General features: G+C 47.8%; 7 protein-coding genes and 1 non-coding gene across 8 annotated transcripts; 6 read left to right on the top strand and 2 right to left on the bottom strand.

Moving 5' to 3' along the window:
• The first annotated feature begins 115 nt into the window (after window positions 1-115).
• F4817DRAFT_159330 (cation efflux protein) lies at window positions 116-2,191 on the top strand. The gene is made up of 3 exons (XM_049298073.1): window positions 116-901; window positions 962-1,180; window positions 1,231-2,191. Exons 1-3 carry the CDS (start codon window positions 297-299, stop codon window positions 2,066-2,068), a joined length of 1,662 nt encoding a protein of 553 aa, XP_049157669.1. The 5' UTR covers window positions 116-296; the 3' UTR covers window positions 2,069-2,191.
• Window positions 2,192-2,898: 707 nt separating this feature from the next.
• Window positions 2,899-5,165, top strand: F4817DRAFT_342022 (mitochondrial carrier). The gene is made up of 2 exons (XM_049303850.1): window positions 2,899-3,934; window positions 4,032-5,165. Exons 1-2 carry the CDS (start codon window positions 3,562-3,564, stop codon window positions 4,700-4,702), a joined length of 1,044 nt encoding a protein of 347 aa, XP_049157668.1. The 5' UTR covers window positions 2,899-3,561; the 3' UTR covers window positions 4,703-5,165.
• A 287-nt stretch (window positions 5,166-5,452) lies between these two features.
• Window positions 5,453-8,715, bottom strand: F4817DRAFT_342016 (uncharacterized protein). Its single transcript, XM_049303849.1, has 3 exons — window positions 8,175-8,715; window positions 5,613-8,080; window positions 5,453-5,551 (listed from the first exon to the last, which is right to left on the bottom strand). The coding sequence occupies exons 1-2, from the start codon at window positions 8,203-8,205 to the stop codon at window positions 5,976-5,978; spliced, it is 2,136 nt and encodes a 711-aa protein (XP_049157667.1). The 5' UTR covers window positions 8,206-8,715; the 3' UTR covers window positions 5,453-5,551; window positions 5,613-5,975.
• A 497-nt stretch (window positions 8,716-9,212) lies between these two features.
• F4817DRAFT_342015 (peptidase C13 family-domain-containing protein) lies at window positions 9,213-10,916 on the top strand. The gene is made up of 2 exons (XM_049303848.1): window positions 9,213-9,982; window positions 10,041-10,916. Exons 1-2 carry the CDS (start codon window positions 9,444-9,446, stop codon window positions 10,696-10,698), a joined length of 1,197 nt encoding a protein of 398 aa, XP_049157666.1. The 5' UTR covers window positions 9,213-9,443; the 3' UTR covers window positions 10,699-10,916.
• A 155-nt stretch (window positions 10,917-11,071) lies between these two features.
• On the top strand, window positions 11,072-13,870 carry F4817DRAFT_342014 (uncharacterized protein). The gene is made up of 5 exons (XM_049303847.1): window positions 11,072-12,027; window positions 12,082-12,330; window positions 12,388-12,568; window positions 12,624-13,379; window positions 13,448-13,870. Exons 1-5 carry the CDS (start codon window positions 11,227-11,229, stop codon window positions 13,630-13,632), a joined length of 2,172 nt encoding a protein of 723 aa, XP_049157665.1. The 5' UTR covers window positions 11,072-11,226; the 3' UTR covers window positions 13,633-13,870.
• An 895-nt stretch (window positions 13,871-14,765) lies between these two features.
• F4817DRAFT_366316 (uncharacterized protein) lies at window positions 14,766-15,668 on the top strand. The gene is made up of 3 exons (XM_049306969.1): window positions 14,766-15,107; window positions 15,171-15,317; window positions 15,380-15,668. The coding sequence occupies exons 1-3, from the start codon at window positions 14,879-14,881 to the stop codon at window positions 15,496-15,498; spliced, it is 495 nt and encodes a 164-aa protein (XP_049157664.1). The 5' UTR covers window positions 14,766-14,878; the 3' UTR covers window positions 15,499-15,668.
• A 250-nt stretch (window positions 15,669-15,918) lies between these two features.
• On the top strand, window positions 15,919-15,989 carry F4817DRAFT_t108. Its single transcript has one exon. It is a non-coding gene; the product is annotated as a tRNA-Gly (tRNA).
• Window positions 15,919-17,679, bottom strand: F4817DRAFT_342009 (uncharacterized protein). Its single transcript, XM_049303846.1, has one exon. The coding sequence runs from the start codon at window positions 17,434-17,436 to the stop codon at window positions 16,267-16,269; it is 1,170 nt and encodes a 389-aa protein (XP_049157663.1). The 5' UTR covers window positions 17,437-17,679; the 3' UTR covers window positions 15,919-16,266.
• Between the last annotated feature and the right edge of the window lie 142 nt (window positions 17,680-17,821).

Here is a 17,821-nt window from a genome sequence, read left to right as displayed (position 1 = left end):
TCCCCGTTCAAGGCTCAATCGTTGCCGAAGCGTACGAACACAATCAATAATTGCCAGATATACCGATTCAGCACCGATTCAGCACCGACCAGCATCGATCGTCACCGCCAAGGTACTCAACCGGCTCGACTCGCTAGAGATCGCCGGTTAACACGCTTATTCGTATTTATGCACTAATAATCCCATACACATGCGATAAAAGTTGGAAATCGAAGAGAGTCTTCGGGGCTCTAAACATCGTCACTGCTAGTTAGGCAAACAGATACCCCGAGTTAATTAGACCATTGAACGACATCATGGCATCCTCCTATGCCCTACCGCAACCTCCTTTACCGCATAACCACGGCCATTCTCACTCTCACTCTCATTCCCATTCTCCCTCGTCCTTCGGCCACTCGAGATCGACTCGTTCCTTGCAGACCTACCCTCAGGGCCAAGGACTCAGAGCCGACTTCAACCATAGCCATAGCCACGACCATGACCATGATCATGACCACGAGCATGACCACGAGCATGACCACGACCATAATCATAGTCACGACCATCTCGACCATCTCGACCATCTCGACCCTAATGCTCAAGTACAGGTCCAGCAAAATATAACACAGTATCGAGCGAACTCGTTTGTGCCACTACAAAGACGAGAAAACCGGCCGTCACCCCTGAGACAGAATGCTGAGGAACTGCCTAGTCCACAGAAGAATGACGTGATGGACGCGCCAAAGACCCCAAGCTATAGAGCACCTACTGCCACTGTTATACACGACCATGCCCATGGTGGTGGTCATGAAGCAACTTACTCAAAATTTACGGCTTTGTTGCTTCCCTTTACCTCGAAGTGGCCCTTGATCCACGCCATCATGACAGAGAAAGATTCGCGGCGAATTTTCTATTTTATGGGGTATGACTTAAATTAGATCTATTTCGTTTTTGGATATGTCACTAATCTTACTCTTTATAGGGTTAATTTCACGTTCATGGGCGTCCAGGCCGTTTATGGGTATCTGACCGACTCCCTGGGACTCCTTAGCGATAGTATACACATGTTTTTCGACTGTGTGGCTTTGGCAGTGGGACTTTTTGCGTCGGTTATGAGTAAATGGCCGCCTAGCGAGAGGTTTCCCTACGGTTTCGGGAAGATCGAGACACTGAGCGGGTTTGCAAACGGAGTCTTTTTGATGTAAGTCCCAATTCCATCTAACTGAATTCTTTAGCTGATAGTTTCCCTAGACTCATTAGTCTCGAAATCATGTTCGAAGGATTTGAGAGACTACTAGAGGGCCGAGAAACCAAGAGACTTCGAGAGCTCTTCATTGTTAGTACCTTGGGACTGGTGGTCAATCTGTTAGGCATCTTTGCCTTCGGTTCTCATGGTCATAGCCATGGCCATTCGCACGATCATGGTCATTCTCATGGCCATAGCCATAGCCATAGTCATGGCAAAGATCATGATCACGACTGTAAATCGCACCACGAGCACGATCACGGCCACAAACACAACCATAGTCACGGTCACGGTCATGGACATGCTCATTCTCATAGCCACGAGAACGAAAATATGCACGGAATCTATTTGCATATTCTCGCAGACACTCTTGGAAGTGCCTCGGTGATCATATCGACAGTTCTGACCTACCTCATTCCATGGTCTGGCTGGGATCCTCTAGCGTCCTTCTTAATTGCGTACTTGATCCTCATCACGGCGATACCCCTGGTAAAATCATCAGCCCAGCGCTTACTACTAACAATCCCAGCGGATACCGAGTACAATCTTCGAAATGCGCTGTCTGAGATCACAAGTCAGCGAGGCGTTGCCTCGTATTCTGTACCGAAATTTTGGGTGGATGACGGTGTAAGCAGCGAGTCGGGAGGTAGGCTCTTGGGGGTGATTCACGTGGCCGCAGTTCGAGGTGCAGACTTGGAGGATGTTCGAGATAGGGTTCAGAGCTACCTTAGCAAACACGGGATTGACCTAACGATACAGATGGAGAGAGAAGGGGATACGACATGTTGGTGCGGGATGGGTCGGGTCAATGCTATAACATCTAAGGGGCTATGTGGGTATTGAGGCGCTGTAACAATTGGTACTAGGGGCGTTCTATCTTGCTTGAGCTACCCATGAACTGGGGTAAGTGCGGAGTATTGTGGGCAAGCTTGTTCCCTTTCCCCGGAGTTGCGCATTGCGGCGTTCGACGATCGGTGATATCTTTTTGTTGGACAGCGCGGGTGTGATTGGAGAGACTTCCAAGTCGATAAGGAGGTCGAAAATAAAAGCGGAATAGAGGAAAATGAGGAACGAGTATACCCGATTATATGTTCATTTTGATGCTGCTCTGGGTGTTCTGTATATACTTTCCGGATAGTGAACGTCTACATTATATTTTCGTGAACTATTTACACGTGCATTTTATCAAAGTCCCATTTCTGTAGCGCTTTGGCATATGATTATGACGTATCATCTTAGGTACCTACGTACTACACGGAGCATGGCCGGGTCAGGAACGACGGCTTCTGCCGGCACCTAATTTGGCGGGCCGAGTTATCAATGGTCGGGCTTTATTCTGGGTTTGGTAACACATAGATATGTAAAGGTTCTATGCTGTGACCGGTAAATGCGTGTTATAAATGACGGGTGTTCGTCTGTTATATTGAGAGAAATACATATGCATGGCCGAAATATGTTGGGTTGTGTAAATGTACATGTACCTGTACGTGAGTGGAATTGCCCTCTTGCGGACTAGACTTTTGGCGGGGTATTTCTTTTGACCCATCTGGTACCTGATAGTTACGTAAAGGGCACTTTCATCCATTAAGCCGACTTGGCCGAGGCATGATACCTATGTATATTCACTATTCGGCTTATGGGTTTTAGTTCTTCAAGTAACTATTATAGAATATCGATACGCTGTGGCTGTTTATTATACTTATGTGATCGTGTATCTAATGTAGCTTGATGTACTGTTGATACACTATATGTACGACGAGATGTTATCTGATCTGATCTCGGTCTAATACTTACATATGATGTACGAATACTCCGGGGCTTAAGGTTAGCGAAAGCGGGTACATAAGCTACCTTACCTAGGTAAGTACATGTACGGATTACCAGTACCCGGTACTTTGGAACCCTTTTTTTATTTTATAGTTTCTCTGCCGAGGCACGAGTATTCTCTGACGTTGGCTCGGCTTTCTATTGCCGACTCTAACTTGCTTCTTTCTCGATAAAGCTAATTCCCTCGTGTGACTGTTTGCCTTTTTTCTTCTTTTTCGGTTGTTGCTGCTATATCCATCTACGGTACCTCGGACTTCCGCCGCTGCGTTGAGCGTGTAACTTGGGCGCAAAGACGTCGACATTTTGGGGATCTGAGCTTGTCTACCTAGACAACAGGTAGCTAGCTATCGTGTAATTCTACCGAGTGCGCGAATTTGCGCAAACAGGACAATTTACCCCCCCCCCCCCCCTCTCGACTTATTCGATAGGTAACCCGGATAGTCTCAGGATAAGCTGGACCGCATTGTTGGTAGACGGGATAAACCGAAATAAAATCAAGCGCTGTCATCATGTCGTCGAACGACAAGCATACCGGCATCAACGAGAAGCTGCACTCGTCGCTCCCGGCCCAAGTCGCCGATCACCTGCCGCATATCCCCGAGACCAAAGAAGAGCTCAAGACGGAGCTGAAAGTCGAGGCGCAAGCTGCCGCGTCCAGCTTCTCGTCGCAGCTGCGGTCCTTTGCTGCCGGGGGGTTCGGCGGTGTATGCGCCGTCGTCGTTGGCCATCCGTTCGATTTGGTTAAGGTGCGCTTGCAGACTGCGGATAAGGGCGTGTACTCTTCGGCTATTGATGTCGTGAGGAAGAGCGTTGCTCGGGATGGGTTGAAAAGGGGGTTGTATGCTGGTGTGAGTGCGCCGTTGGTCGGTGTTACGCCTATGTGTATGTTCCTCCCTTTCTTCCCCCCTCCCCCTCCCCCTCCATTATTCGCAATCATAAATAAGTAGAAATGCGCAAAACTAACCCAGCCAAATCCTAGTCGCCGTATCCTTCTGGGGCTACGACCTCGGCAAGCAAATCGTAACATCCTTCTCCCCCCCATCCCCCACCGGCGCCCTATCCATCGGCCAGATCAGCGCAGCGGGCTTCTTCTCCGCGATCCCCATGACCGCCATCACCGCGCCCTTCGAGCGCGTCAAGGTCATCCTGCAAGTCCAAGGCCAGCGCCTGAAACCCGGCGAAGAGCCCAAGTACAAAGGCGGCGTAGACGTCGTGCGCCAGCTCTACCGCGAAGGCGGCGTGCGCTCCGTCTTCCGTGGCAGCGCGGCTACGCTTGCCCGCGACGGCCCTGGGTCTGCCGCTTACTTTGCCGCGTACGAGTATATCAAGCGCCGTCTGACGCCGCGCGATCCGGCGACTGGGAAACCCAGCGGCGAGTTGAGTCTGATGGCTATTACGGCGGCGGGAGGCGCGGCGGGCGTGGCTATGTGGATCCCTGTGTTCCCCGTTGACACTGTCAAGAGTCGGCTGCAGACTGCCGAAGGCAACGTGACTATCGGTGGTGTTATTCGGGAGTTGTATGGAAGGGGTGGTGTCAAGGCCTTCTTCCCGGGTTTCGGGCCGGCGCTCGCGAGGGCGGTGCCGGCTAACGCGGCCACGTTTTTGGGCGTCGAGTTGGCGCATCAAGCTATGAGGAAGGCGTTTGGTTGAGAGAGAGGGCGACCCAGTCTCATGACGCATGGACCATTCGACCTCATTGAGGAAGGTCATTGAAGAGGATGAGGTGGATATCTCATGGTATTGTCTAATTCACGAGGGTGAGTTAGGAGAAGCCATTGAACCATTAGGACGAGAAGAGAGTCTTCCGCCATAGCTTTCGGCGACAACAGGAGCATAGACGAGACGTTTTAGATCGGATCTCGTCGTATAGAAGGAAAGTTATCCACGTACGAGCATTAGCAGTATGGAACTGAACTGCATATCCAAGGCGTTTGTATATAAGGGGGGTGGATCGTCGATGGATTCAGTATTGTCTAGATCATGTTAACCTAGGTAGACATGTCGCCCCTATGGCTAGAAATGAGATTTTCAAATTTAAGACAATGTTATACCTAGGTAGTTCTACACATACATACATAAATATTGCAAAGGGGTCCCGGGTGCGGCGAGCTTACATACACCTTATATACCCAAGTTACAGCCGTACTTGTTTTGTTGCCGGCTACCCGCGTGGCATGTTAAACGCCAACCCCGCTCTATTGTATCTCGTCTGGGAGCAGGTAGCCGCTTACTTCTGTACGTTTTCGACGTGATTGATCTATGGATTAGTAGGTGTCTATGCTGTGTGATGAGACGGGGAGGCGCATGCAGGTCGAAAACCTCCCGGGATCCTAGGCTAGGCACTACGTACTCGTATCACTTAGACATACGATTATTACCGTTTGCTATTCCGGTCTTCTGAGTTATCGGGACTAGTTCTTGAAGTATGAACACATTGATAGCCTTATACCCTCTTGATCACTCGTTTTCAAATGATTCATCATTTCAACAATATTACAGGTTGGCATTCATTCATTCATTTATTCATCAACGACTAATGGCTAGTAAACACATAATCTAGCCTATGGACCACTACTACGATTCAAACTTGGTCCCTTCAATCCCCTTATTATTCCCCGGATCATGCCAAACCCGACTTGTCAAGAGGTATCTTCTCCAAAAAAACAACAAAATGGGAGCAAGGGAAATAGAGAGGTTCGCTAGGTATAAAGGGGGATGGGTATTAGAGATTATCTATCCCGCGTCCCTTCTGCCTCAAAACCCTAAAAATAAAGAATATGCTAATGCTAATATCGACAACCGCATTAGTGTAAACCACCCTCGATAACGCAGGCGACGTACAGCAAAGCACGTTGATTTGGTGAATGGAGTGGGCCAGATATCTTGTAATTTGATTACTCCGGCTGCTGTTACGATGGAATTTTTACCGCTCGTTGACGGTCCACCTTCGCTTTGTTGAGGTAAAATCCCGAATTGTTTCGGCCTCTCCCGGAGGTCGAGGCGCACCCCACAGGCCGCCGTTGCCGGCTCCGGCCCAGAGGCGCGGTGCAAGATCTTCATCGAATTGGTCATGTCCTTCACCGTGCGAGGACTCCGATTCTGTTTTTGAGACGGTCTTTTTTATTGAGGTTGGAGGTACGACGTCATCAGGTTGGGAGTTATCCTCTTGTATTCCCGTGGGAACATGCTCGTTTTTCTTTGTCGCTTCGGCCTGGTGGTCAATATTTGGTAGGGGTGGCGTCTCCGCTCGTTTCTCTGATAAAGCATCGCTCTGGTTTGATGGTTCCCATAACCCCACTGAACCTATGCGATCTTGTCGCGTAGAAGAGACGTTGGAGATGTTACTACCAACGGTTATGCCTCCGGCGCCCGCCGTGTTTGGTAAATGTTGTCGAACTGATAACGCTGGTACTGGCGACCCCCTTCGCATGCTACCGAGCGAGGCATTTACCGAGTTACTACGACTTAGAGGTGCCGGGCTTCCATATAATGAGGTGCTAAAGCCGACTTCTTTTAGTGCAGAAGGGAGCCCAAGCCCGTTATTATTTCGACCACGCCCATTCTGGCTTGTGGCTGAAAGAGAACGACTGATACCGGGTGGAGTGATTGCTGAAAGATGTTCTGTGTTGGCGAACAATCTCAATTCGAACATATCGGATAATGAAGCCTGCTTGGCTAATAGAGGCTCTTCGAGCGAAGAAGCGGGCTCTCCGTAAGTACGAGTACCGATATCGTCGTCAAAATCTGGCTTCCGTTGCGCCACTGTGATAGATGACATTCCAACGTCGATAAGGACTGGCTGCTGCGTGATGGCACCTATGAGAGCATTGCAACCGGCGCCATGCGAAACAAGAATGATGACATTTTCTACTTCAATTTCTTCACTATCTTCAGTAGATCGACCGTCGGTATCGCTCTCCTTTTGCGGAAACTTAGGGGATATCGGGCTCGAGGGTTTGGTCACCATTTCTGCGGGATTTCTCGTTGTGCTATACCATTCGACTAATCGCTTCAGGCCCTTCCTGAATCTCTGATGCATTTCCGCCCACTCTTCAGGCAGGGCACCTCCATCACCCCAGCCAATGTTGTCTCTACTAGAGTCCCAGTGGTAGTCGACGTCGACACAAGCATCGCGAGCATGCGCCACATAGCCCCTTGGTATGGGTTCGGAAGTTGAAAGAGCATAAGAAGGAATCGGGCTAATATATCCCGGGTTCAACGTAGGGTCGGACGAAGATACCTTGTGTGCTATCCTCGGGTCGACGTGTCCGGTCGAGTCACTTCTGTGTCTCGGCAAACTGCCTCTCAAAGAGGACAGGTTATCGAGACCGGAAGTGGTATCGGATTCGGGGGTGGTAGAAGAAGCTAAGTGTCTCCCACGACTAGAAGCGTTCCATAATTGCGATGAAGAACTTGGAGTGTGGCGAGTGTGAAAGTGAGAGTATTCATTATAATTCTCGGGGCGCAACAACTCGGTTTTTGCCGTTGCTAGCATAAGACTTGACCTAGGCGGCGGCGTAATATGCTCAAAGTAGTCAGGGGATAGCCATTCTCCGAGGAAAGCATCAAGTCGTAAAATAGACCTCTCTGCTCGGTTAGCCTTTGATGGGTCGTGGGACAAGTTCGCGGGCGGTGGGGTGGCCGTATGGGACCGTACGGGGGGCGAACTCAAGGGAGACACATGTGAACTTCGTGGAGAGGGAGACCTTTCTGTAGGAGTAGGTAAAGAGGGATTGGAGGCGAGGCCAGCAGCTATAGCAATGGATGTTTGGACACATCGAAGAAAAGGCGAGCTATGTATTATGATCTTGTAGCGGCGCTTCTTGGGTTTGGTAGTGGTGTTGTCAGATTTATGGTTGGCAGCGATAGCCTCGTCTTCTGCTTCCCTCTCTTGTAAAATAGATGCGATCCTTGCTCCCACGGTCTTAGATTGTAACCATCCTCCGTATGTTAGGGGCGGGTCATAGGGGGTTGGGGAGGATAGGTGCCATTGCTTCTCGGCGGCATCGAGGCGGTTCCCATGCCTAAGGGTTAGATTTCTATATGTTAGCTTCGAGTTAAGAGTTGGGAGCTTGTAGGTGGACAATATTCTGTGACAATATTCAGTAAAACACAAACCTAATTATGAATATGTAACCTGGAGGGCGGCCCATCGCAGCTATCGGTTAGGCTCGGCTGGGCTTGGCTTGTCAGGTAGAGAGAGTGGTTTTATTTTTTCTCTATTTCGGAACGTCGACTGGATATAGATATAAGTTCTTGATCTGCTTCTTTTTAACAGAGACCTATATTTAGCCTTAATAATATTCTGGGGGAAGTAATTGTTAAACGTAGTAGCTAGACGAGTTCCCTAGCTATCGGTCGTATATGTGTAAATTTATATTAGATTATGCGCAGATCTATGTCATAGGTGTGTGGCCTAAAGGTGACAGCGGGTCTCGGTCACAGTGTCGTAGACGAATCGTGGAGTTTGCAATCAAACATTTTCACTGCAGCGTAATGGTTCAAGTTGTATAGGTATGTAATTCACAGATGAACCGGGTAGACGATATGTGAAGAATGCGGAGTGCAGGTAAGCTTGGCGAAGATCGTCGTGAGGGAAAAATAACGACAGAAGTTTTAAGATTCAATTTAAGGTAAGTATTTGCGGTGCATGTGCATTGCGGTGGTGACCCATTTGCGGCGCAAGCGCATCTCCAATACAAGGTACCTAACATTGACCTAATACTCCAATATATACATATGCACATACATACCTACCTACCTAAAGTATATAGTACTGCCGTTAATGCAAGGGCGGAGATGGCGCATGACGTAAAATCATACAAATGCGTACCTATAATTTATAAATGATTATAAGCGATTATCATGCAGTCCGTGTATGGATTTCGTATTATGTACATTTGATAACATGGATTGGAGCTGCAGGTAGCAGGTAAAGCTAGTGGTCAGTCGCATTGAAGAGGCATGTGGTGGAATCCGCTTAGGGCCATTGGGTGGCACCTAGTCCCTGCAGCTGCTAGATAGCCCGGCCCGATGACGCTACAATGCTTGTGCTTGAATACATGTAGGTACCTCAAGTGCTAATACAGAATGTACACATTTACGAAGTACATAAATCGGAGATAACGCTTGCCGACCATAGATTTAGATATCACGGTAGAGACTCAAAGACCCCTGGTTTTATGTACCTAATGTAGTGTAATTGGCCCCTTTGCTGCGATGACAAATCGGGTTTCAATTTCAATGTTCCATCCTTCAAAGACATCAATACTGTAATACTGTAATCCAAAAGAACATTACTATTCTATCATTATCCGTCGACGACGAGATATTGAACGGAAACTTCGCGCAACCCTCGCGCAACCTTCGCGCAACACATCAAGTGCCCATCATGAAGTTGTCCAACGTGTTAAACCTCCCCGCGCTTCTGGCAGCGTCGCTATTTGCTCCCCCGATTGTGTCGGCCGAGCATACAAGCAACTGGGCTGTCCTGGTTGGCACCTCGAGGTTTTGGTTCAACTATCGCCATCTCGCCAATGTCTTGTCCATGTACCGAACCGTAAAGCGTCTAGGCATCCCCGACTCGCAGATCATCCTTATGCTTCCCGACGACATGGCTTGCAACCCACGCAACGCCTTCCCGGGGACCGTGTATAGTAACGCAGACCGCGCCGTCGATCTATATGGGGACAATATCGAAGTCGATTACCGAGGATACGAGGTCACCGTCGAGAATTTCATCCGCTTGTTGACAGATCGTGTTGGGGATGAGATGCCTAGGAGTAAGCGACTGCTGACTGATGACCGGAGCAACATCTTTGTGTATATGACAGGACACGGAGGAAATGAGTTCCTCAAGTTCCAAGATGCCGAAGAGATTGGCGCTTTCGACTTAGCAGATGCGTTTGAACAGATGTGGGAAAAGAGACGGTATAAGGCTCCGAGTCTTATTCTAACGAGACGTCCAGACTAACATAGCATTGAATAGGTACCACGAGATTCTATTTATGATCGATACGTGCCAAGCGAACACCATGTACAGCAAGCTATACTCTCCTAATATTATCGCTACCGGGTCTTCCGAACTCGATCAGTCCTCGTATTCCCACCACGCCGATAACGACGTCGGAGTCGCTGTTATCGACCGATATACATATTATAACCTCGAGTTTCTAGAATCCGAAGTCAAGGACTTGAGCAGTAAAAAGACGATCGGCGATCTCTTTGATAGTTACAACTACGAGAAGATTCACTCCAATGCAGGCGTCCGGTACGACCTGTTCCAAGGTGGCCCGGAAGCTGCGCGAAGTCGATTATTAACCGACTTCTTTGGAAACATTCAGAATGTCGAAGTGGATGGAGCTAGAAATAACACAGTCGATGACGAGATGCTGGCTCTTAGCAAAACCATTGCAAAACTAAGAGTCCTCGCGGACGAGGAGGAAGAAACTGAGGCTAAGAAGGCAAGCAAAAGCAATGCTACAGGATCGAGCAAATCCAAGTCTCGACAGCCGAAAAAGGTACAAACAGCCAAGCCCCTGACGGACGATAACTGGTACGGCAAGAAGCTTGTCGGCGCAACAGCGTTGGCCAGTTGCGCTGCTCTATGGGTTCTAGGGTCATATCTAGAGACCCCGAAGAATTAGCTGTAGTTTGAAATTTGCATGCTGTTATTAATAATACAATAAAATACGCTTCTAAATATTTGAATAGGCGGATAACACGGAAATGGGCGTGTAATGATTTGATGGCTATAAAATCTATCAGCTGTATTTTATATTTTGATGTGACACGATTCACAAAGACACGCGAGGCGACGCGACCTCCATCACGAAAAGAATATTAAAATAATGCAATTATATCCTATAATGAATTGTATATTTGAATGAGTCTAGTAGGTTAATAGGTAGGGAAGGCATTATGTAAATACCTTATGTAGGTATGAAAGGAAATAGTAGCCTGGTGCATATTAAACTTCGTTTCCATCAAAATTACAAATTGCATAAGGTTTTTTTCTTCTTCTTATTCAATGTCGCAAGGTCTTTTCATATCAACTTCTCACAACAATCAGCAATCTGAAAATATCGCCATCTTTTTTCACAGATCGATCAATAATTAGGTTAACCGAATTAAAAATGACCTGAGAATATAGCAAAGGTCTAAATCTCTCCGAGATGGCTTCTGAAAGCCAGGCCCAAAATATTCTTCCCCTTGAGTCATTCAGTCTTACAGCCTCTCCCGCAAGCACGCATAACATCGTATGGTCCCCTGATGCTGAATTGGCCATCGGGTGCGATGATTGTGTCTTCCTTTTCGTTCCGGAATACTCCGTTCCTAAAGGCACCAACGGCGCAAGCAGCGGAGTAGTTCGACAGTACAATGAGACGGCTCTTAGGTTTCCCACCGTTGAGCATAGAAGCCCGGAGTTAAATCGACCTATATTCAACCTTGTAAAACAGAAATTTCCCGACTTTGAGTACACTCCTGGCGGCGGTGGTTCGGGTACCGTAGCGAGTCAAGGCAGTTCCATGAACCACCTCGTCGCGTTGGAATGGTCGCCATGTGGTCTAGGCCGGATGAATCGTTCCGTCCTTGCCGTACTTACCGGCACCGGCGCCATCACCATCTACTGTGAAGGTGCATCAGACAATATGAATGCCTTCAAACTCCGTGGCCGCAATGCTAGAACCTTGAGACCATGGATTGCCGCTTGGGGTGTGGGGGCAGGCTTGCTTCTACCACTTGCCAAAGGGCATGAAGTAGAGTACACCAAGGAGTATATTACTTCATTCGCCTGGGCAAAAGATATAGATAATCATGAGGCATTGTTAGCATACGCGAATGATGATGACGAAGTCGTCATCGTCTCAGTCCAGGCCAAGCACGACTCTAGCGCGCCCCCGGGAGATTGCGGTCGATGGAGAGTCGAAGAAGTCGCAAGGTTCGTAGCTGAAGGGCCTCACCCAAAAACTGACGTACGTGTTCGATCTGTCCCCTCGAAATCCATCTCGGACTAACATTTATCATAGCCTACCGATCCAGACTATTCACCCTCTGGCTCATCATTTTCACTTAGCTGGGGCCCATGGCTGAAAAGGGGCAATTCAAAAACAAGCATACTATCATATGTAGCCAAAAACTACGTTGGGTTTAGGCAGGTTACTATCCGCTCGCCCCATGAGAATATGAAGTCGCCAAATGTAGAAGTCGGTAAAGTCGACTCTAACGGGGTTTGCCATTATCTATCCACCGACGCATTTGTTGTATGGGAAGACCTGGTAAGTTATTGATAAGCTATCAATTCTCTGAGGGGTTTCATATTTACTTGACATCAGATATGGACTATTGGAGAATCGAAGATCTGCCGCGGTATCATCGCTACGCCTTCACAGGCGAAAGCTTTTCAAATACCATTCGACAACCAATCTAGTCGAATAACCAAGCACACTACGGACGAGTGCAAGACCACATATCCAGAGACAGAAAGAGAGGGTCTATCACAAAATCCAATTACTGGTTAGTGCAGGTTTATCGGCATCATTTCTTTAACTCTTTAGCTTATAGATTATAGGACTTATTATCCATCCCCCTTCTCTTTCTCAGACTACTGCGATGCCTTCGTACTCACTTGTCCGGCTCTCGGCTACTCACGAGAATGACGACTGGTACCAGACCAACCTCCCACTGCCTCCGAATCCCGAGGATGGAACTATCGGGCCGCGATGGGCTACTGAGATTAACCAGACTATTGAGCATCAGCTCCCGCGGGCTATGGCGTATAAGCCTATCGTCGAGCACGGCAATGCCGAGTCCGAAGACGATTCAGCTGACGAAGAAGAAATGGATGTCGACTCGGTAGAAGGATCCGACTACGACCCCGAAGAAAATTTTGCTGGTTTGGATACCGAGGATCAAGTCCATATCAACCGGGTCCGTATTTGGGGAATCACGGCCAGTCCGGGTGGAGGAGTCACCGCCGTTTTCACTAGCCAGTATAGTACTGTCTGGCATGGGAGGGATACGTACGCGGGAGTAAAGTGTCGTGTCCTTTTCGGCCGATATGACCGCGGCACAGACCGAAACCAAGGAGCGGATACGGCTCTAGCTATGAAGAAACTCAGCACCGAAGCGAGGATGTGGGAATGGATGTACGGCGGAGGCCCCTCGGTGACGGGAGCCGTCGGCTTAATGGCACAGGATAGTGAAGAACGGGTTGCGCTGAAGGATCACTTCGCAATGATCGGCCGCAAGCAAATCTGCTCCTTCTGTAGCCTACCCCTAGAGCCGATGGGCAAGGTGTCGCGCTGTGCAAATAAGCACGTCTTCAGTAAGTATCATTATCCGTGGGAACCTAAGCTATATACTCGTCTGTACAAAGTACTAATAGAACTATAGCCACATGCGCGACCACCGGACTACCAATCCTAGCACCCGGTATGTCGCGAACCTGCGGCGTGTGCGGCTCCAAGTGCCTCAAGCGAGAGGATCTCGTTAGTATGGCTCCTCAGCTCAGGGAAATCATTATGGATGAGATATCTGCCGAGATGTGTGGTAGTTGTGGTGGGAAATTCATCAACTGATGTAACATATCCAGGACTGATGTATGTGCTGCTATGGTTCTATCGACACTATAGTCATAACGTGATACTTAACCTGACCTCGTCCTAACCTCTAGCTTAATAATCACTTATATTTAAATCGTATATCTTTCTGCTGCACTGTACCTCGGTTGCCCGCCATGTGTGACGAATCCGACCAGCATATTAGGAGATTTACGAAAAGTTATCGGCTAGGCATCGTCAACTTATCGCATTAATCCCAATTGTACTTGAAGCTTTATTGAAATCGTCAACAGACTTTAATTCGCTTATAGTCCTAATTATGATAGTGTCCGTCGTAGTAGCGGCTTCATAGAAGATTCGCTGTGTCGAAAATCAAGTCGTAGATTCGTAGTAGGAAGATTCCACATAAGGGATAAAAGCTCATATTATCACTACTCTATATCTATATCGATCTTTTACTAAATAAAGACTTCATCTTACCAATACCCCCTATTCTTAGCGGTAAACGAGATTGAGATTTACAAGGGAATAGAGTATGATAGGTGGCGAATTTGTTGGCAATCGACCTATTTCTCGTATCAAGCAAAGCTCCTAGCCATAGAGGTTTTCGTAATGTGGTATCACATATAAATACAGTCATTTTTGATTCGATCGACCGTACATATAGCCACTTGGTGTGTAGGCTGTAGGCTATTCTACGTGTCGAACTTGACGAAGTTAGATATTAGAAGCTTAGATAATCATAACCCTTGCTGTTCGTTCCCCTGAATATACTGCGTGTTTCTCGGGACTTGAAGATCACGATGCAAGGCTGACGCCAGCCTCGAGACCACGGATCAGCCGCGAATGGAGATGGCTTGTCATACCCACCGTATAGTTCCGTAAGGGGAATACAGGGTGAGAATATCTTTATCCCATACCCATGGAATACGAAGACGGGTCTGAGAAGTGCGCTCGTATTGTACCTAAGTTGACCGCCGGCATTGACGATGATTAGGTATTCGTGGCAATCATATGGCCGTGCTGCAGTAATTAATATCTATTTGAGACAGTGTCAATATAGGCCTAATAGCTACATAGTTTGATGAACTGCATATAAAGGTCGGTTGTCTTCCACGGATCACTGATATATATATTTACCTACTTGCAACAACACCAACAATATCATCATCATTATCATCATTATCATTATCATTAGTTTCATATACTTCACGCATTTACTACCTAAGTCTTAATAACATAATTCTTATTTACCCAAAGCAAAATGTACGCCATTCTTACAACCGTTCTCGCTTTCGCCGGCGCTGCCGTCGCCGCCCCGGCTTTGGAGGAGCGTCAAACAGACCAGTTTAGCCTTCGCGCCACGGACAAGCTTGCAGGATGGGCTCTTAAGAACGCCCATGTCGCAGCCGGCGAAAATGTCATCCAGATCCAGCGGCCTTCGGTTTACAGCTCGGACCCTTCCTACTTGAACGGAACCAACCTATACTTTGGTAAGTAAAAGTCCCATCTTGCAGGCCCGCTGGTTATTTTTCAATCGGTCTAATGTTATCCAGATCTTGGAACTACCCCCCCTTACGGTGTTCGCATGCCCGAAGTGCCGGCCGGCACCGTCGGACAGGTCTACTCTGAGCCCGGAGAGAAGACTCCTGGTTTCGGCATCGGACCCGACCATCTTCTCACGTTCAACTCCTTTCCCACAGGTAAAGACCCCTTACCACTTAAGACATCGCATTGGCATCTAGGGAAACTAATTTCATCCAAGGTTTCTGGGCATGCCCCGTGAACGACGTGTTCGAGCTTTTCTACGGCGTTAGCGCCGACCCGGCTAAGCTCCCGAGCAAGGACTGTCTCGCAATTCAGTTGGCAGTTGGTGCTATTTAGATGGTAATTGGTGACCTCACATATTTATCTTGAGCTGTCATTGATTCATTGTAGATATGATACTGGAAAATAGTTGGAATACGCTTCTTGTTTGGATTCTTCACAATCCACCATTTATATAGATGTTAGATATAGATATTTATGAGCCATTTTAGTTAACTTGAAATCAATGCGGTTCATAAAGGGTGAGATATGTATATACTGGCTCTTACTTATCTAAAGTCCCGGATGGGTCCCGAGTGGGTCCCGAATGCCCGAAAATCACACCGATGCTAGCTTAATTTACTATATTATAGTGTAGTATTAGTCCCCGGCATTAGTGCGCAAGATATTCATCATAGCCAATTAGAAAAAGGAACTGGCGGAGTATGCATTGGAATATAACAAATTTTTACATTCAATTTTACATCAACAAGCATAGCATCAGTGGTTTAGTGGTAAAATCCATCGTTGCCATCGATGGGCCCCGCGTTCGATTCGCGGCTGATGCAGCATTATCTTTTTGCTTTCTTTCTAGGAGCCATGTATGATTCATGGCTGCCGGGACTAAGTGGCAGATTTTTGGAGACGACGAAGGATGATGCCCCGTCGCAGAAGCCGAAGCCATCCAATACATAGATATATGGGCTTCATCGTAAGGTGCCTCTGAAGTTCATACCTATTTTTTATTCTACTAATCCCGTGGTTTAACAGTACCACTATAAAGACATCATTGAATCTTAATTAATCTTGTAATAAGTTATGATATGATTCGGTTCTGACCGCAATCTATCGGGACCCAGTCACATTATAGAAGATCACCTCTGGAAACTCAGGCGAGGGACCATCTAAGATGGGGGATCTCTTGCCTAGCAAGGTAAAGTCAAAGAAAGCCTTAACATAAGCATTCAAGACCCTGACCTGCTCGAGGCCGTCGATTGGACCTGCGTGGGGGTCTGCACCGACCTCGAGTGTTTTCCAGAAAGTATCATCGAAGAAGTCGTGGTGCGTCGTTCCGTTGACATTGATTTTCCGCTGCCAACCTGTCTGCCATTGTGGGAATGTGATCCAAGTATCGTCACCCGATTCAACTCCCCCGTGGCCTTCACTACCCATCATGAACGCTGGCTTCCGCACGTTAGCAGCACTGCTGTTCGATGCTAGGCTCCCGATAACAGCGCCGTCCATATTTAGTCCAGAGACGATTCGATCATGGCTTTGGAGTGAGCCGAGAGCCGCCGCTCCGCCGAGTGAGTACCCAAAGGCACCAAGTTTAGTCGTACTGAGTGGCAATTTTAACTTTCGCACCAACTCGGGGAGATGGCGGTCTAAGAACACGGTATTGTCCTCGAGACGCATGTTGTAGATATCTAGGAGGTCTATATCAATATTATCAATATCAATCCCCGTAACGCCTGTTCCGTTTGGATACCGGATGAAGGGCTGCTCGAATGGGTGATCTATGCCGATTATAGCATAACCGTACGACGCAAGCTCGGAGAGTAGAATCGTATTGCCTTCGACCGGGGGACCGCCACCTCCCGGTCCGAATAAAATAGTTGGTAAATGTAGCGATCCATCAGCCAAACTTTCTGGCTCCAGGAAAGGCGCGTTCTCCTGCACAGTCGAAGTAATTGATGAAAGGGTCCCGTTTGAGTAGTGCCAGTTCAGTTCAAAGAAAGCTGCTGTCTCGGGGTTTAAATACGGCTTCGGAGGGCCTTGGGGCTTCTGGAGCGTGGGGTAAAAAACGGTCGCCAAGAACGCCGTGCTCACGTTATTCGGCGCCACGGGATCGTGGTCATTGTAGTGTTCGATGGTATATTTGCGGACGCCAACCTGGTAAGGACCGGTAGGGGGCGGGATTGATACCGCTTCGGTAATGCCGGATATCGTCAACAATGCAGTAACGATAACCTTGGCACGGTTAACCGTCTGACGACTTACACCTTTCAACTCCATTATTATTCTTGAGTTAGCTCAGTATGCACTATCTTGAGAGTTGAAAGGAAACGAAGAGGAGGGGATACATTATGTATACCAATTCGGATATGCTATCATATGACGCGCCGACGTAAGACTTGTGGCTTGAGGGATTCGTAAATTAGATCTTGCGTGCTCTTCGATGTAACTCCAACACCGATAAGACTAAGGCCACCATAGAAGTCAGGACGACTGCTTATTGGCAAGGATAATTGACACCACTACATGTTGGTTCTGTAGTACAACAGAAGGATTGCTTCGTATTACTTTTATAGTAGGATTTAGCCAGAATGGCATTTTTAGAATCGTGTCTATCGAATTGAACACTAGGGCATGGCGATACATTATGATGCTCGTCGAATGA

The sequence above is a fragment of the Daldinia loculata genome, assembly GCF_022478755.1.
Source record: "Daldinia loculata strain CBS 113971 unplaced genomic scaffold F4817scaffold_35, whole genome shotgun sequence".
NCBI lineage: Eukaryota > Fungi > Ascomycota > Sordariomycetes > Xylariales > Hypoxylaceae > Daldinia > Daldinia loculata.
This window is presented reverse-complemented; position numbering and strand designations above follow the sequence as displayed.

What these genes read in the sequence shown, in the direction of transcription:
- F4817DRAFT_342016 (XM_049303849.1), bottom strand. Translation starts at nt 8,205, where the DNA reads ATGGGCCGCCCTCCAGGTTACATATTCATAA. An exon ending in TCCAGGTTACATATTCATAA is followed by an intron (nt 8,081 to 8,174) that starts TTAGGTTTGTGT and finishes GAAATCTAACCC; the next exon opens with TTAGGCATGGGAACCGCCTC.
- F4817DRAFT_159330 (XM_049298073.1), top strand. Translation starts at nt 297, where the DNA reads ATGGCATCCTCCTATGCCCTACCGCAACCTCCTTTACCGCATAACCAC. An exon ending in CGAATTTTCTATTTTATGGG is followed by an intron (nt 902 to 961) that starts GTATGACTTAAA and finishes TACTCTTTATAG; the next exon opens with GGTTAATTTCACGTTCATGG. An exon ending in GCAAACGGAGTCTTTTTGAT is followed by an intron (nt 1,181 to 1,230) that starts GTAAGTCCCAAT and finishes TAGTTTCCCTAG; the next exon opens with ACTCATTAGTCTCGAAATCA.
- F4817DRAFT_342022 (XM_049303850.1), top strand. Translation starts at nt 3,562, where the DNA reads ATGTCGTCGAACGACAAGCATACCGGCATCAACGAGAAGCTGCACTCG. An exon ending in GGTCGGTGTTACGCCTATGT is followed by an intron (nt 3,935 to 4,031) that starts GTATGTTCCTCC and finishes GCCAAATCCTAG; the next exon opens with TCGCCGTATCCTTCTGGGGC.
- F4817DRAFT_366316 (XM_049306969.1), top strand. Translation starts at nt 14,879, where the DNA reads ATGTACGCCATTCTTACAACCGTTCTCGCTTTCGCCGGCGCTGCCGTC. An exon ending in CGGAACCAACCTATACTTTG is followed by an intron (nt 15,108 to 15,170) that starts GTAAGTAAAAGT and finishes AATGTTATCCAG; the next exon opens with ATCTTGGAACTACCCCCCCT. An exon ending in GTTCAACTCCTTTCCCACAG is followed by an intron (nt 15,318 to 15,379) that starts GTAAAGACCCCT and finishes ATTTCATCCAAG; the next exon opens with GTTTCTGGGCATGCCCCGTG.
- F4817DRAFT_342009 (XM_049303846.1), bottom strand. Translation starts at nt 17,436, where the DNA reads ATGGAGTTGAAAGGTGTAAGTCGTCAGACGGTTAACCGTGCCAAGGTT.
- F4817DRAFT_342014 (XM_049303847.1), top strand. Translation starts at nt 11,227, where the DNA reads ATGGCTTCTGAAAGCCAGGCCCAAAATATTCTTCCCCTTGAGTCATTC. An exon ending in GGCCTCACCCAAAAACTGAC is followed by an intron (nt 12,028 to 12,081) that starts GTACGTGTTCGA and finishes CATTTATCATAG; the next exon opens with CCTACCGATCCAGACTATTC. An exon ending in ATCACAAAATCCAATTACTG is followed by an intron (nt 12,569 to 12,623) that starts GTTAGTGCAGGT and finishes TATAGATTATAG; the next exon opens with GACTTATTATCCATCCCCCT.
- F4817DRAFT_342015 (XM_049303848.1), top strand. Translation starts at nt 9,444, where the DNA reads ATGAAGTTGTCCAACGTGTTAAACCTCCCCGCGCTTCTGGCAGCGTCG. An exon ending in CAGATGTGGGAAAAGAGACG is followed by an intron (nt 9,983 to 10,040) that starts GTATAAGGCTCC and finishes AGCATTGAATAG; the next exon opens with GTACCACGAGATTCTATTTA.